The 17,362-nt window shown below is 35.2% G+C and overlaps 1 protein-coding gene across 1 annotated transcript; it reads right to left on the minus strand.

Annotated features, from left to right (window-relative positions):
• Positions 1–209: 209 nt before the first annotated feature.
• On the minus strand, positions 210–16,570 carry LOC141659575 (uncharacterized). Its single transcript, XM_074466508.1, is given in 13 exon segments — positions 210–547; positions 1,764–1,829; positions 2,087–2,170; positions 9,301–9,402; positions 11,909–12,007; positions 12,391–12,411; positions 12,413–12,484; positions 13,128–13,166; positions 14,916–15,064; positions 15,161–15,259; positions 15,525–15,558; positions 16,269–16,324; positions 16,420–16,570. Coding segments are annotated over 13 exon segments (1,005 nt in total). The 5' UTR covers positions 16,496–16,570; the 3' UTR covers positions 210–439.
• Positions 16,571–17,362: the final 792 nt, after the last annotated feature.

Genomic DNA, 17,362 nt, shown 5'->3' on the forward strand with positions numbered 1-17,362 from the left:
TTTGGCTAGTGACTTCTCAAGCCTTCTTATTTAAATTCCTAGTTCCGTCGTGGCAAGCAATCCTCATGAAAGAGAATCGATTTCCCTAATGTAGATTAATTATTCAGTTGTTTAAGGAGAGTAAAATTAGCTAATCCTCTATATTTATGTTCACATTCTTGTATATATGCCCGTTTAATATAAATATGCAACTACCCAAGAAGAAGACATGGAACCAACGAGGCATATCCAACTTTTTGATTCAGTAATGTTGCAGTACATGGAGAGGCAGGTCGAAAATACCAAGTGATTATGGGATACACCTCCTATTATTTTGGCTTATGCTACATTCCCGAATCCCGAATGGCAATACAAAAGTTATTCTTACCAGTAGTACTTTTTAGCACGGGCATGAGGGAGAAAATTGGGAGGAAACCCGTACTTAGGTAACAGATGAGCTTCACATATGACAGAAGACGAGACTATGCTCTCTTTTTACTGAAGAGAGCAAACCAAGCGAGTATGTGTTCCCCTTCTGAGTTGCTGCTTCTACACGCCGTGCCCCGATCTGTAGCCATCAAAAATGACCAAACCAAGAGAGAATAAATCAATAAAAGACCAGCTTTTCAACTTTTTAAAGTAAAAATTTATGAAAGGCCGGGGAAATCTAGCTATCACGGGTTGATTTTCTGCAGGTGTCTTAGAAGTAATATCAAGTTTCTTCGAAGAATTAATGGAAATTAAAGTACTTTGCCTTTATACTTTTTCAATTTTGTACAATAGAATGAACTTAAATACCAAGCTTAGACAAGCAAGGTTTCAGACTTTATAGGTTACATTAAGGCAATTTACAGTTTTGTAGCCAATATGCTGTTTTTTCCTAAAACTTCGAAATAGTTCCTTTTCCCCTTCTACTCCCTTGTAGTAAAACAAGTAAATGAAAAGGAATGGCAATTGACTTTAACCATGCAAGATAATTACTGTGCATGGATTACTTGGTACAAAAAATACATAAAAGAATTAAATGTCTTCCTATGGTGCCATTAAAAGCATACTTATCATGTTTGGACCGTGAACAAGGGCACAGATTTACTGGGTAAACCGACCAAGTATGATTAAGCTTCAATTAAATAAAATACTACATACGGAGGTAGAGGATTTGGCACAGCATCGGCATATCGAGTAAGATGTACAGGATTTACACATAACATGTAGAGGACCAAGATTGTATTTGACCCAGGGATAGCCATCCCCTTCCAAAAAAAATTTAAGTTTTTAAGAATAAGACTAGTAGTTTGTAGTTACAAGCGACTACTTAACATTGAGAAACAAAAGCAATAATTCATTTGGACTCTTTTTTTGGTGAGATTATTCGCAATGTATGCTGGCTACAAGTTCTCCAACCCACACACATGTAAAATTAGTTTTACAGTACTCCCTTGATAATATTATTATATTTTTTTCATTGTACAATTATAGATCAACTAATGTCTCAAAACTTATGCTCAGCTAGTTTTTAAATGTACGACACAACTACATCTATGAAAAAAAATACTCGACTCAACAGCCAACATATAATGCATAGCTAATATCAGAAAGATCAACATGATGTATGCTATCTTAATTATCAATCATATGTCATTACTTAGTAGCCAAGAGCTGGCACTCGGCATGCTTTCTACTAGGCACATGCACAAATATTACTCAAATGTACTTGATCCATTCAAAAATCATGCATGATAAAAATATTCCAAACCCTGACATTAGGTGGCATTAGAGATTACCTTATCCATGAGCCAAAAGCCAATAGACGGCATATACTGAACCAAGTACATTACAGCAAGAACAGGCTGCAAGAAAAAATTGAAGCAAAAATAAACCACCATGATTTGCATAAATGGGCGTGGAGGTGAAAACTCTCTGCCTATACTTCGGAATTTGTACGGTTCAACCCAAAAGACTTTAAAATAAACACCGACTTAAATTCAACACAGAACGAATCACAAACTTTTAGCTTAGTCATAGTAAGTAAATGGTGAGAGCACTATCACATTTGATGAAGAGAAAAATCAGTTGGTGCAGAAAAAGTCCACAATCGCATATAGACCTGATATGATATCCAGACTTCCTTCAGATGATGGCTTGCTGCAATAATCGTAAGTTCAGCACACCTCTGTGATGAAACACGCTTCTGGAAAAAATGTTATAATGAATCGTTAAAAGCTAATAACAGAAAACTTCTGCAGCTGCATTGTCTAAGATAAAGCTGTTAACTGAATTCCTTCACTTGGAAAAATTACAACTTACAAGAAGTGTGTACTGCAATAATGTAACAGCAAATGGTGAAAAAGTATTACATTGTGCTACACTATGCATGCATTGTATGATTCAGCAGCAATAAAATTATAACATACAGATCCGATAGCCAGTGTATCGGTTTTTCTTATTATTTACCTTGAAGTAGATTATGACTAATTGATTTACAATAAATAAGTTCACCGATTTCTTTAGCTCACTTGACGGTCTCAAATTTATATTCAAAGTTTTAGCATATAGGACACATGAATTGAAATTCTGAATCATCCATCAACATTAGCTAACCCCCGTATCCAGCATATTTATAGCTGTAGATGAAAGTATCCATTAAGATTCCACTTCATTATATTTTTCAATAGTTATAACTTAGAATCACTCCAGCGTTCTTTATTAGCTCAGTCAAATAATCACCACCCAAGAAATTACTAGTTAAACTAGTCTTATTAAGTTATCTATCAAGCTGTGAAAAAGATTCAACAAAAAACAGAAGTAAATCAAATCTCTGTTTTATATCAAGCAGTATGTGTGGTAACTCCCAATATGCAGTAAGCTAGATCTGTATATAAAGTATAAATACACATAAGAATAACACAATCTACCTTCGCAATCACTGACTCGGACAATTAGCTCAACACCAAACAAATGACAAAGTAAAAACAAAGGAAATTTGAACTGACTTGTGGTCCTCCCTTGTACACGGGATAGATATGCTATACTAGGGGATCTGAGTAATAACAACCCAGAGTTTATTCAGTAAATTTCAAAATCGACGATTCAAGTTCACATTCTTTGGAATGTTGATGAGACTGCGACATGTACTAACAGGGACCACATGGGCATAGCTCTAGGCTCTCAGAATAATCTTCACTGTCAAATGATCTAAGGGGTGGTCTAGATTCCGCTGTGTGGGATTTCTGATGTAGTCTGTTATGTGCCTGAGCGTAGGATCTAGTCACAGGTCTGGATACGAGAGAATTCTTATGTGAAGCTATGGTGAATTGTTCTCAGCAAGACTCGTCCTTGACAGAGCCCCTTTTTGAGACTTAATTTCCAGAGAATAAAACTTAATTTCTTATTCCTCTCTAAAGGCCTTTATATAGGCTACATATAGGTTGCGTAAAACAGGAAACACAGATCCTAAATCATAGGATAATTATTTGGAAAACAGAATAAAACAAAACAGGAAATAACTAATAAGTCTGGATGCTAATACTCCTGGTGATTTATTGCCTTTATTAAATTGATCTCCTTCCCATTACTAGGTTTATTAATTTGATCACCTTCCCATTACTATGTTGACTTCCCCCTCCTTTTATAATACTTCCCAGTAAATGCATCTATATCATCACTCCTCATCACGTCTTTTAGCTTGTCCTCAAGCTTAAATTCTGGGTAGGCAGCTTGGAAGTGTTCAAATGGCTCCCATGTTGCATCTTCGGTGGAACAACCTGTCCAATGTACTAGCAGCTCACGTTGGCCCCTATTAAGCCTGCTACGGATAACAGTATGGGGTGTTGGCAAACTTTTCCCATCAACTACAGGAGGTAAATTAGTCACAACTTCCGGAGGAGGACCCTTGTCCTCTTTGAGAAGAGACACATGGAACACATCGTGTATTCTACTACCAGCTGGAAGCTCAAGTTTGTAAGCCACAGGTCCTATGGTGGCTGTAATTTTAAAAGGGCCAAAATATTTTGGAAGGAGTTTATGATACTTTTTTCGTGCTATTGTTAACTAACGATATGGTTGAAGGCGAAGCCAGACCCAATCTCCAACTGCAAAACTCAACTCCCGATGACCAGAATCATAAGTGTTTTTCATTCGTTGTTGAGCTTGTAAAAGCTTATCACGAGCAGCCTTCAGTACTGCATCCCTCTCCAGCAGAACTTTATCCACTGCATCAACTCGTGTAGAACCAGCTGAATATGAAAGTAATCGAGGAGGCAATCTGCCATAAACGAGCTGAAAAGGAGCGGTTCCCAAAGAAGTGTGATAAGAGGTATTATAACAATACTCGGCCCAAGGTAGCCAATCAACCCATTGTTGAGGTCGATCACTTGTCAAACAACGTAGGTACATTTCAATCGTTCGATTAACCACCTCTGTTTGACCGTCTGATTGAGGATGGTAAGTTGTAGAAAAAGCTAGCTTAGAACCACTTAGACGAAATAACTCTTTCCAAAACAAACTTAGGAAAACCTTATCACGATCCGAGACTATTGATTCGGGTAGTCCGTGGAGGCGAAACACCTCTGCAAAGAAGGTAGTAGCAACATATATAGCCGTAAATGGATGAGCCAACGGAAAAAAATGAGCATATTTGGAAAGTCGGTCAACAACCACCATAAGGGCAGATTTACCTCGAACCTTAGGTAATCCTTCCACAAAGTCCATGGAAATATCAGCCCATACCTGTTGCGGGACTGTAAGAGGTTGAAGTAATCTTGCAGGTTGTAGATTTTGCCACTTGTGGTGCTGGCAAATCACACAATTTTGTATATACTCTAAAACAACACGTTTCATGCCCTTCCACTAGAAATCCTGATTAATACGTTGTATCGTCTTTTGTCCACCTTCATGAGCCATATCATGAATAGCTGAAATCAGAGTTGAGATAATCGAAGAGGTGGGTAAAAAATATACTTTACCCTTGAAGAAAATTAGTCCATCCTTTACATTCCATTCAGCCCCTAACTCCCCTTGCACAATGCGTCTTTACAATTGTTGTAATTCTTGTGAGGTAGATATTTCTTGTCGAATTGCATTGAGGATTTCAACTCGAGGAAGAGAAATTGCCATGAGCCGGGAGTGTTCCTCACATCTAGACAAGGCATCAGCAGCCTTATTTAACTTTCCAGCCTTGAATTCCACTCGAAAATCGAATCCCATTAGCTTGCTGATCCAATGTTGTTGTGGTGATGTGGTAATGCGCTGCTCTAACAAATATTTAAGACTGAAATGATCAGTCCGAACAAGGAAGTGTCTGCCCCAAAGATCAAAGATAGGGTCTCCAATGAGCTATTGCTTTTGCCAATCCAATCAATTCTTGCTCGTATGCAGCCAATTTCAGATGGCGGTCAGCTATTTTGCGGCTGAAATAAGCTACTGGATGACCTGTTTGTTGCAATACAGCCCCAAATCCGCTTCCAGAAGCGTCACATTCGACCACAAATTCCTCTTTGAAGTCTGGTAACTTCAAAACAGGGGTTGTTGAGAGAGAGGTCTTTAAGTGATTAAAAGCAGTGTTTGATTCAGTACTCCACTTGAAAGAATTTTTCTTTAGTAAACTAGTTAATGGTGCAGCCAGTAGTCCGTAATCTTTGATGAATTTCCTGTAATAATCGGCCAGCCCTAGAAAACCCCGTAAAGCCTTATTTGATTGAGGTGTTGGCCAATCTTTGATGGCCTTGATTTTTGTTGTATCAACTTCAACTCCCTCTCCGTGAATGATATGTCCCAGATAATTTACATTTGACTCGCCAAAGGAACACTTAGATTTCTTTAAAAACAACACATTAGAGCGCAAGAGTTCAAAAACTAATTTCACATGTTGCATATGTTGAACCCATGTTTTGCTATAAATTAATGTCATCAAAGAAAACCAAGACAAACTTACGTAAATGAGGTCGAAAAACTTCGTTCACTAAACTCTGAAAAGTTGAAGGACCGTTGGTAACCCCAAATGGCATGACCAGAAACTCGAAGTGCCCATGGTGGGTTCTAAAAGCTGTCTTTTCCCTATCTGATGGCGCCATTCTGATTTGGTGAAATCCTGCTCTTAAATCCAACTTTGTAAAATATTGCGCTCCATGAAGTTCGTCCAACAACTCATCCACTGTTGGTATTGGAAATTTATCTTTAATAGTGTTGGCATTAAGTTCACGATAGTCCACACAGAAACGCCATGAGCCATCTTGTTTCTTGACTAAAAGTACCGGGGAGGAGAATGGAGATTTACTTGGCTGGATAATTCCTTGTTTTAGCATCTGTTCACATTGTTTCTCAATTTCATCTTTTTAAAAATGAGGGTATCTTAAGGCCGGACAACAATAGGTCCTTTCCCGGGTAACAAATGTATGCGGTGATCACTCTCGCGGCTTGGAGGTAAACTTGAAGGCTCTAGGAATAAGTCAGCATATTCTGCCAATAAATTATCTAATATTGTCATATTCGAATTCCGTGTTTGCATCAAACTGAGCCGTGCCTCCGCTAAAGGGGGTTGTCCCTGCCACATGACCTTCTTTCCGTTAAGAACAAATTTCATAGTCAAAGAACTAAAGTCCCATAAAATTGGTCCAAGGGTGCATAACCATTTTACTCCCAGCACCACATCAAACCCTTCTAAAGGAATGGTATAAAAATCAGCTTGAAAGATGTCATCCAAAACTTGAAGAGATACTGACTTGCAAATTCCCATGCTTGGTACGCGTTCTCCATTCGCCACACAAACTTGTAATCCTGGTCTTTTCCAGATTTCTAGACCCAATGCTTGGAAGTAAGCCCTCACGCAGAAACTTATGTGTGCTTCCCGAATCGACCAACACAGAAACCGTAACACCACGTACTTCTGCCAATAGCTGCATAGTAGGCGAATTTCGTGTTCCTCTGATGGCATTCAAAGAGATCTCAAGGTCACTAGCTTTGTCTTCTTCTGATTCACTATCATCATCGGGAACCTCAATCCAGAACAACTTTTTGCATTTGTGCCCTTGTTTATAGGATTCATCACAATTATAGCACGGTCCCTTAGCCCTTCTTTCCGCCATCTTTGCTCGCGTTAGCCTCTTGACAAAAGGTGTTGAAGTGTTCGTTCGATTGCTACTGCTATTAGGCTTCCGGAATTGTTCCCCACTTTTGGTGTTTGCATTCTTGTTAGATGAGAAAATAGATTCATTATTGTTGGATTTAGGAGTGGACCAGCTTCCATTGACACGCGAGGTTAAGGTTCCGTGTGACACTAAGTGCTTCCTTTCTAATGCTCGAGCCATATTCATGGCGATACCAAGATTCCCTGGTTGCTGTAACTCAATATCAATTCTCAAGTCCTCTTTTAAACCAGCAGTAAAAAGATTTACTTGTTGACGCGGGTTAAGATCTGAAGTTCTGGCCAACGACGACTGGAATTGGCGTTGATAATCTTCAACAGATCACTTTGTTTGAAATTGGCCAACTCGCCAAGAGGATTACTACTCATAGGGGGCCCGAATCGCACATGACAACATTCTTTAAATCTCTCCCAGTTCATATATGTCTCCTCCTGTTCAATTTGATCAAACCAAAGTTGTGCCTCACCTAATTTGTGGAAGGAAAGTAGTCCCACCTTATCTTCTTCAGCAATCTTTTGGCTGATAAAAAAAATTTCACATCTTTTTAGCCATCCCAAAGGATCTTCAATGCCATCATACGTAGGAAATTCCATCTTAGAGTATCGAGGTACCATAAAACCTCCTGACTGTGAATCATTCGGATTTCTATTACCTGAACTTCCTCTATTGCCATGAATTCTGCTGTGTTGCTCTCCCCCGTTGTCTTTATCAACATATTTCCCTTTCCCTTTAACCGATATTGACAACTCTGCCATCTGCTCTTCCAGTGCACGCTGTCGGGTAGCCATTTGTTCCATAAACACATCCAGTTTACTCGCTAAACTTTCCGCATCACCCATGACGGATGGCTGTGATACCAAGATGTTATGTGCCTGAGCGTAGGATCTAGTGGATACGAGAGAATTCTTATGAGAAGTTATGGTGAATTGTTCTCAGCAAGACTCCTCCTTGACAGAGCCCCTTTTTGAGACTTAATTTCCAGAGAATAAAACTTAATTTCTTATTCCTCTCTAAAGGCCTTTATATAGGCTACATATAGGTTGCGTAAAACAGGAAACACATATCCTAAATTATAGGATAATTATTTGGAAAATAGAATAAACAAAACAGGAAATAACTAATAAGTCTGGATGCTAATACTCCTGGTAATTTATTGCCTTTATTAAATTGATCTCCTTCACATTACTATGTTTATTAATTTGATCACCTTCCCATTACTATGTTGACTTCCCCCTCCTTTTATAATACTTCCCAGTAAATGCATCTATATCATAGTCCATTAAGGACCTATAAATTTTCTTGGAGAGTAAGGAACTTTATCCCACACAGACAACTTACGTGTAAGCAATAAGTGTGATAACGCTCCATCCCAAGTTTCATATCAGATAGACTTAGTCTTCAGGAGATAAGGATAATAAAAATATGAAATAAGAAAATACCCTATATATACTTCACCCAACCCTCCTACCACGAAGGCTACAACATACCCAAAGTTCTTTCAGACAACCTTATACTGGATCCTGAACCATCACAATTGCACAACCGTTTATGAGTATCCTCTCCCTCTTTTGATCAGAAAATCTACAAGTCTTCCTTCATAAATAGGAGAGGACTTAAATTTTAAACCAGAATATCGCGAACAAGCTTACAGTGTGATTTAAGTTTCCATCACGCAGTTTTCTTTTTTTAAAAATATAAAAACCATTAGCAAGTAGCTCTCAGAATGTTCACAAAAAAAATCTTTTAAAAGTGAACTACTTCTAGTATTGAGGTTTTTAAGTTTACCAAAAAAATCTAGTCGGGTTAAACTAACTCTAACAGTAAGCACAGGAATAACAAATAGGCTAACCTTTGGAATCAAATCATTGACAACAAGGGTAGATGGCACTAAAGATCCAGTAGTAAATGATGTCTATCCAAATTTATAAAGCATCAAGCCTGATGGTACACATAAATAACTCACCTAATGTATCGAATGGGAAGAAAGGAACTTCAAATATTAACATGTTAATATTTCCATTATAGCCTACTTATATCATGAACAGATTAGGAAAGATGCAGAGGTTAGGATGACTCTAGGATTGTAAATTTTTTAATAAGTGGTTTCCGTACCCTTCATTTACACTAAGCATGAGTTTAGTATTTCCTCCTTAATTTATTTAGAGTTGGTAGAATGTACCTCTGCAGGCTCCTTTTCTTCAGAGTTGCTTGTTGAAGGAGCGCTTGAAGTTTTGATCGGCCCAGGACAAACAACAGTAACATCAATCCCTTTACGACAAAACTGCAGGGAAAGATCATAGTATAGAAGAAGAGACATCTTAGATCATTATAGTAAATTTATAGCAATGTCTTCATAAACATGTATTGAGATTCTTCCTGGATAGTTCTAAAGACGTTACTTTCTGTGGAACTAGTTATAGTCAAATTTCCATCCACCCAGGTATAAATGAAATAAAGAGGTGATATCTCTGTGCCATGAAAAAGTTCTATTAGTTAAATTAAAAGTGAGTAATCTTTGAACACTAGAAATAATCAAACTAGTTTATTAAATATCGTGGACTAACTGCTGTCAAAGTTCTAGTGATCAACAATTTTCCTAACAAAGGATGTGGAGACCTCATTGCAGAAAATTGTATATTACAACTATCATTGTTCAGTCAAAACTTTAGGGGCAAAGTTTTAGTTGAGATCTCTACACACACACACAAACATGCACGTAGATAAAACCACCAATTACAAACCTAAAAGCTACAAATGCTTCTACATTTGGGTTCTGGGTATTTCAGACTACCAAAAAAATTATATGTCACATTGCATTGACGTAATGATTAGATGGCTTTCAACAAGTTAATGCGAAATAAACTCATGCGCAAAGGCAGACAAATGCTGATACCTAAAAAGGGATATAACTTCATATATTACTGCTAAAATATATATCAATGGTTGGCAAAGAGGATGATTCTAATGAAATTTCGACTTTGTATAAACTATAACCTCAAGATTCTCTTACAGGAGACTAAAGTAGTTATGTAATAATAAGATGTTGAGTGGGAGTAAGATTTATTCAGGTAGGGGAAGGGCAACCTTCATGGTTCCTCTCAAAAACTTGGAAAGCATATACATGCACAACATGTTTTGTAACTGTCCACCGCATATCATGTTTGCAGACTAAGGATGATTTAAGATATTCTAACTTAGACCCGGCAATTTTGTACAGCAGTTTATAATTTAGTGTATGTGTTCATCTTTTAAGGACACAAAATTGAAAGTGCACGAACACAGAAGTGCACGGTCAAATTTAGCACTGTGTTTGCGTTTACTCTTTGGGTACACGACACTGCATGAAAGTACATGAAATAAGTATATTTATATTGTTTTTTTTGCTAAGCAGTTTATTAAAATATTAATACATTTATTTGTATAAATAAGCATATTTTTTATAATATTGTACGTTGTAAGGAAATAAATATAAATATATACTTTTTATACTTTTATATTTTAAAAATATACTTAATTTTATTTGTGTCACACAAAAACGCACACGGCACGAAAATACAACATGAAACACGAAAGTACACGCCCCATTTAATATCATGTTTGTGTTCATCATTTTGTACATGAAACACAAAAGTACACGACGCAATATGAATTGCCAGGTACGAAGCTTATTTTTACTTGCACACACATATAAGATATAAATTGCAAACAATCCTGAACAACATATTTATTTAACTGTATATAACTATTGTCATCTTACAGTGATAAATAGCAAACTTTTACAAGTTACATGATTCTATTTAAAGTAAACATATTCATATTTATTTAACTGTATATAATTATTGTCATCTTATAGTGATTCACAGCAAACTTTTACAAGTTACATGATTCTGTTTAAAGTAAACATATTTTTCTCTTAAGATGATACAAAATAGAAGAATCTAAGGAGAAGGAACTATGACTTTCTGATAACTAAGATAACTGCTCTAACAGTTGGGGCCGTTCCAGAAGGCATTGATTTTGTTCCTATAAGGAATAACAAGGGATCAGGCTGCTGCTGATTTGTAGACTTCTAAAATTTTCTCAATGTGCCTTGTGCCCACAAGGAATGTAAAACTTAGTGTGTTAATGTCAAAATATACACCCAGTGGGTATATTAGTATATGAATTGTACATATTACTGCCTCTATAAATATCAAAGGTAGACGAGGACTGCAAGTATAAAAAAGATCAGACTAATTTAACCTGTAGATTCTATTCCAGGAAATTTAAGGAGTTCAGTGGAATGTATTAGGGGTGGGTAAGGGCGACCAGTGTGGTTCCACTCAAAAATTTGGAAAAAAATACATGTGGGAATTGTTTACTAACTGTCCGCAGCATCTCATGTTTAAAGACTTTAAGAATATCTACTTGCGCACAACAAGATACCAAGTGCAAATACGGTTAAGCAACATACTATCTTACTACGAAAATAAACTTCCATCTTCTCATATGCAATTAAAAATTTAACGACTACTATAAATTAAATGTTTATATTAAAAGACGTCAATCTGTTTTACTAATGGTAAACTAGAATAATCTAATCAGAAGAAAGTACTTGATTTTTTGATTTATGTGATAACTACTCTAACTGTTGGGCTCATTCCAATCAACACTGTTGTTCATACAAGGGATATTATGGGATTAGGTTAAGCTTATTCATGAAAATTTAACATTAATCCGAAGTTCCTTGCACCGAAAAGGATTGTAGATATTAATATCTTGATATCCAAATATATTTACCACTATACCTCTGAGCGCAAGGTATGGAAGTATCCATTTAGAGCATACTTGGTAGCAGAGTATACTGCTTGACCAGGTGCAGGAGACTTCCCAGCAGCACTGCTCATCTGTATGTAGAATAAATAAAAACGTAAGATTCTTACTGGGTGTAAAACAATTATGAAATAGTCACAGAACAAATTTTATTATCTAATGAGAAAAGAAATTTTAGAACAAACCCGATAATCAGAAACAATCATTAATCACTTAATAAAAAGTAAAATATTATCAAGTACATATGGTAAGATCCGACCACCTATAAGAGTAGGAACTTATTGACTGGTTCTATATGTTTGTTGTAATAAATAAGCAATTGCAGTTAACTCGGCCTAAAGTAGTTTATCGACTTCTGATGTTGCCAACAGAAAATGACTAAAAACAAACGTGCAGTTAAGAATAGCCAGGAGCAAAGCTTTCAGCCGAGAATTATGGACAGATTTTTGCCACATACCACAACAAAGTGTCCCTCTCCCACGTTCCAGCATGAACGGTACCAGCAGCCGCGTAAGACAAATCGGCCCCAAAACATTAACTTCAAATGCAGCCTACTTGCAGAATAGTGTAACATCAGTACTTTAAGACATTTGAGCTGGAAAGTCATGAGATAAAGTAGTATACAAGATTAAATTTGGAGCATCACCTTTATCAAGTGATATCGTTTAATGGTAGTTTTAATTTCTAACAAAACATCTGGCTCAAAGACCCAAGAGAAAAGTAATTCTATCAATAAATATATACGTACAAACTGCTTCAAATATAAATACCAATCAAAATTCTAGGGAAATGATGATCCGATCTGGTAATTAAGTTCAATAGCTTGTCTTTGTGCTAAACCAAGTTACAATTTAGTCCGACTATCACGTCAATTATGTGAAGGCAGAATATAAACAAAATATTATTTTTATGTTAAGTAAAGGATATAAATATTTTTTTTTAAGTAAGAGTAAGTACGAAACAGAACACAAACCATTCACAATGATCCTATAAATCAATAAAGGAAAGAACTGCAAACAAGCTATTCAAATCTAAAAATGAATTTAGATCTGCATCCAGTCTCAGTGTCAGTCTTAGAATTAATGGATATATATATAAATATTTAAGTTGTAACCAACCCGGAATAGTGAATATTTTTTGTCAACAAATATCTACAACTATAATGTGGTACAATGTACTTCTGGCATATCATACCTTGAGACTTTCTTCGGGGACATCCACCGCGGATGATTTCTGCAGCAAAAGAAAATTTAGGGAGGGTCATATATTCACAAAATAGATTGAACAATCCGACACTCTATGGAATTCACTAATTGTAAAGAAGTCAGCTTTTACCTCATAATTATCAATTTAAAAGTTCTCGTCACCTAATTGCAAATACAGCACAAATTTATGTATTCAGACGCCTTCATAATATATCGATTCTATTCGGGACAAAATAAAACTAAAGATATGTTGACATTTGACAATATTATTTGGTATTAACAAAGGCATAGCCAGTTTGTTAGCAACGATATAGCATGTTATCGAGAAAGCTTATAAAATTTTGGATACTGAAGAGGCTAAGCTTTCAGGTATGTAATAAGTAATAACCACTGGTGACTGGTCTACCTCCATTTCCAATTGCAGTAACAAGAAAAATTACTTTTTAAATTTTGAATCTTTACCAAATTATATAATTAAAACTCCATTCTAACATACATCAAGCAATTGCTTTATCTTGTGTTTCTCTTTTATGCAGCAAAAGCAAATGAATATCCTTCTTCTAGCAAAAGTTAAGGACACAAAATATAATTCACACAGGGTGCTGGCCCAAAATACAACACTCTGTAAAAACCAAATAAGAGCACATTAGAGAACTGTGCATCACCTTCAAGGACAACTGATCACACATTGCTCATTTGTGCAATTGACAGGTTTCTTCTTTACCTGCCTTGCATCAAGATGCATGTGGCATTTCAGGCACTCTACTAGATTGTCGTATTTTAATCCGCACTTTTCCAGATTCTGATATTTTAAACAATTTTATTTTTTTTGCATGCACACCTACTGATAGCTAAGTGAAATACTCTGTCATGTGTCGTTTGTGGCTTCTGGGGTAACCTATTCAATTTGACAAAAAGTGACTTTCAAAGACAAAAAAAAAACAATTTCTATGATTGATGAACTGCAGCATATTCTGACAATATAGGAGAAAATGGGTATAAGACATTACGACTTGCTATTATAGTATTTGTTGAATTTCTTATTAAGAAACTTTAACAACCTCAAATGTTCAAATGGGGATGCTTGATTATTCTCTTAAAAGCATGTACTGATCATAAAAATAATCAAAGGAGAAAGCCTAGATAGTAGATACCACAAGTACTTAGGATCATGGTGGAAGCAGGTGGCAGGTAAATGACATAATTCATGTATGATACTATGATGTATCAAATAGATGCAAGATTTGAGTACAATATTGCCAGGTGGTAGAAATCTAAGGATATTGACGGCCATCTAATATTTTATTTTATTTTAATTTATTCATTATCTTCCTTCAGTTCTATTTTTATACTCTGAGTCGTTGGTTTACATGCTCAATAGATAACTTTAAACCCAAGTCAAAACCAAAAAACTCAAACAACATAGTTTAGTATGTCTTTCACTCATCCTACGTCAACTCTTACTATTAAAAACCTTAAAGTTAAGGTTCTACGAAAACATTATACATCAACAACAAATCTGAATGTATATTAAACATTTTCCGAGAGGTTCACAAGTAATATGAATACTCAGTTTTTTCTGTCCTTTTTCAACCTGAATTTTTCTTTCTATTTCTAGATACGGTTGTTAAAAGCAAAGTACAAAAAGTTCACTAGTAACCTGAATACTCAGTTTTTCCGTACCTTTCCTCAAGCTTAATTTTCATTCTAATTCTAGAGACAGAATTGTTAAGAGCAAAGCAGGTGATATTATCTTTAAAAATTATATCCGACTTACCGGGCGTTCATATGCTGCATTATGGATCATGTAATTAACACCCGTGCCGTCAAAAAAGGACTCGGCTTCCTGTACAGCCTTCCTAAGAACATCTTCCCCGGATGTCAAGTCCAAAGGTAATATCATAACCTGTTGAGGTGCATATTTTCCTATGTGCAAGAAACGTACAGTATAAATTAAGGAAATGACCATTAAAATAAAAAAGAGAGTTGAAAACTCAAAAAACTATTGATAAGAGGGCAGACCAACCAGCTGTTTCTTGACTCGCTCCAATTCAGGCTCACTTCGAGCAGAAATGATAAGCTTGGCACCAAGACTTGCAAGTTGTTTAGCTAAAATCTCACCTACATACCAGCATAGGCACCAAAAAATATAAATACACCGAAAAATAAATATTACATAAAAAAAAATTAAAAAAAAATATATTATGAGGGTTTTCAGATAGAAATATCAAGTTTAGTGTTGGTTAGTGTCAGTTGAATTGTAAACGTACAAGCGGGTAGGAAAACGTTCATAAGAAGATTATTCCAAAGAATACTTCATTATTTTCGAGATATAATTTTATGAAACAGCTCTAAATTTCAATAATAACATCTCCTGCGGTCATACCTATCCCACGGCTAGCTCCGGTAATCCAAACAACCTGTCGAAACAAAATTATCTACATAAGCACCTACAACTCAAAAAGAACCTAAATCTAGAGCTCGTAATCTATATTTTCAGTTAAATCCTGTCTTTCAATATTCTCATAAAAATTGCTACTATGATACTATCACTAAACAAAACACAAGTAGTCTGTTTTCGCACCAAATATCTCGATTATCGCCTCAATACCCTAACAAATTCCCATACAATTCAAACTACTCTAATTTTTCAAATCAATTCAATACAACAATAACTTAATTAAAAACAGCAATCATCGCTAAACAAAACACGGATTGTTTATTTTCGGATCAAAAATCGCGATTATCACTTCAAACACTTGACAATTCGCAAGCTATCCTCAATTTTCAATTAAATTCAATAAAACAGTAAATTATTTAAAAACAGCTGCCATCACTAAACAGAACAAAAATTATTTGTTTCCGCATCGAAAATCGCGATTATCGCTTCAAACACTTAACAAATTCGCAAGCTATCCTCAATTTTCCACTAATTTCAGCAAAACAGTAAATTATTGAAAAACAGCTACCATCGCCAAACATAACACAAATTATTTGTTTCCACATCGAAATTCGCGATTATCACTTCAAACACTAAACAAACTCACAAACTATTCTAAATTTTCAAATCAATTCAACACAACAGTAGATTATGTATAATATAAACAAACTACGCGTCCAATTGAACAACCTTATCCTCGATTTCTTCGCGCTTTACGCTTCGTTTCGACAATAAAGTGAAATCTCCTGCAAAATCAAACAATATGACTATATGAGTGAGTTGAGAGAGTAAATTGAAACTAGATGAGTGAGCTAAGAGTGTAGATATAGATTTTAAGTACCATCGGCGGTGATGAATTTGAAGAGGATTGCGATGAAAAGGGATATAATCGAGAGAGAGATGATAATCGTTAGCATTTTTTTAGTTAATATGATCTTCGGTGCTTCAACCGAGTCAAATTTAAATTTTGTTCGGCCACAATTTTTTTCAGAAATAGACCAAAATATGTAAAATGGTCTGAGTCTGGTTTCGGCCCGGTCCAAAATATCGTGTAACGTATAATAATTTAAAACGCTACACGATGTAGGATTTTGTTTTCCTTTTTTAAACTTTTTAAGATCATAAAGTATATATAAAATATGGTCCGAAGTCTCGTTTCATTTCGTTCCGGTCCAAAATATTACTTGAGTATGCTATATTGTGTAGCGTATAATAATTTAAAAGGATACACGATATAGGATTTTGTTTTCTTTTTAAAAAAATTTAAGATCATAATGTTATTTCGTGTAATATTTAAGATGTTTTTTTTTTTATTGTTTTGAGCTTTTTTAATATATTGTTTAGAGGCCTCAAAAGTCAAAACAGTATTTAATGTTATGTTTTTTATATTTTTTTATTTAATACTTTTTAAAATTTAAGAGTACACCATAATTTACAATTTTAACATATTTAAGTTTACTAATACCCTTTTGAATTTTTAAATATTAAAAAAGTATTAATAAATGTTACAGCGGTTTAAGATTTAAGACCTTATCTTAAACCCTAATTTAACCTATCCCTGTAAACCAAAATGTAAACTTTAAATAAAACAATTTTAAAATTTAAAAGTGTAACTTAATTTAATAATTTTGAATATTTTAGGGCTCATCAATTTTCTTTTGAGATTTAGAAACAATTTAAATAATTTTTTGTAATTTAGGATTTAACAATTTTTATTTGGGTTTAAAAATACTTTCTTAAAAATAATTTTATGTATAAAACGCTAGATAAAGTGATGTTTTGGG

The sequence above is a fragment of the Apium graveolens genome, chromosome 5 (assembly GCF_009905375.1).
Source record: "Apium graveolens cultivar Ventura chromosome 5, ASM990537v1, whole genome shotgun sequence".
Classification (NCBI taxonomy): Eukaryota; Viridiplantae; Streptophyta; class Magnoliopsida; order Apiales; family Apiaceae; genus Apium; species Apium graveolens.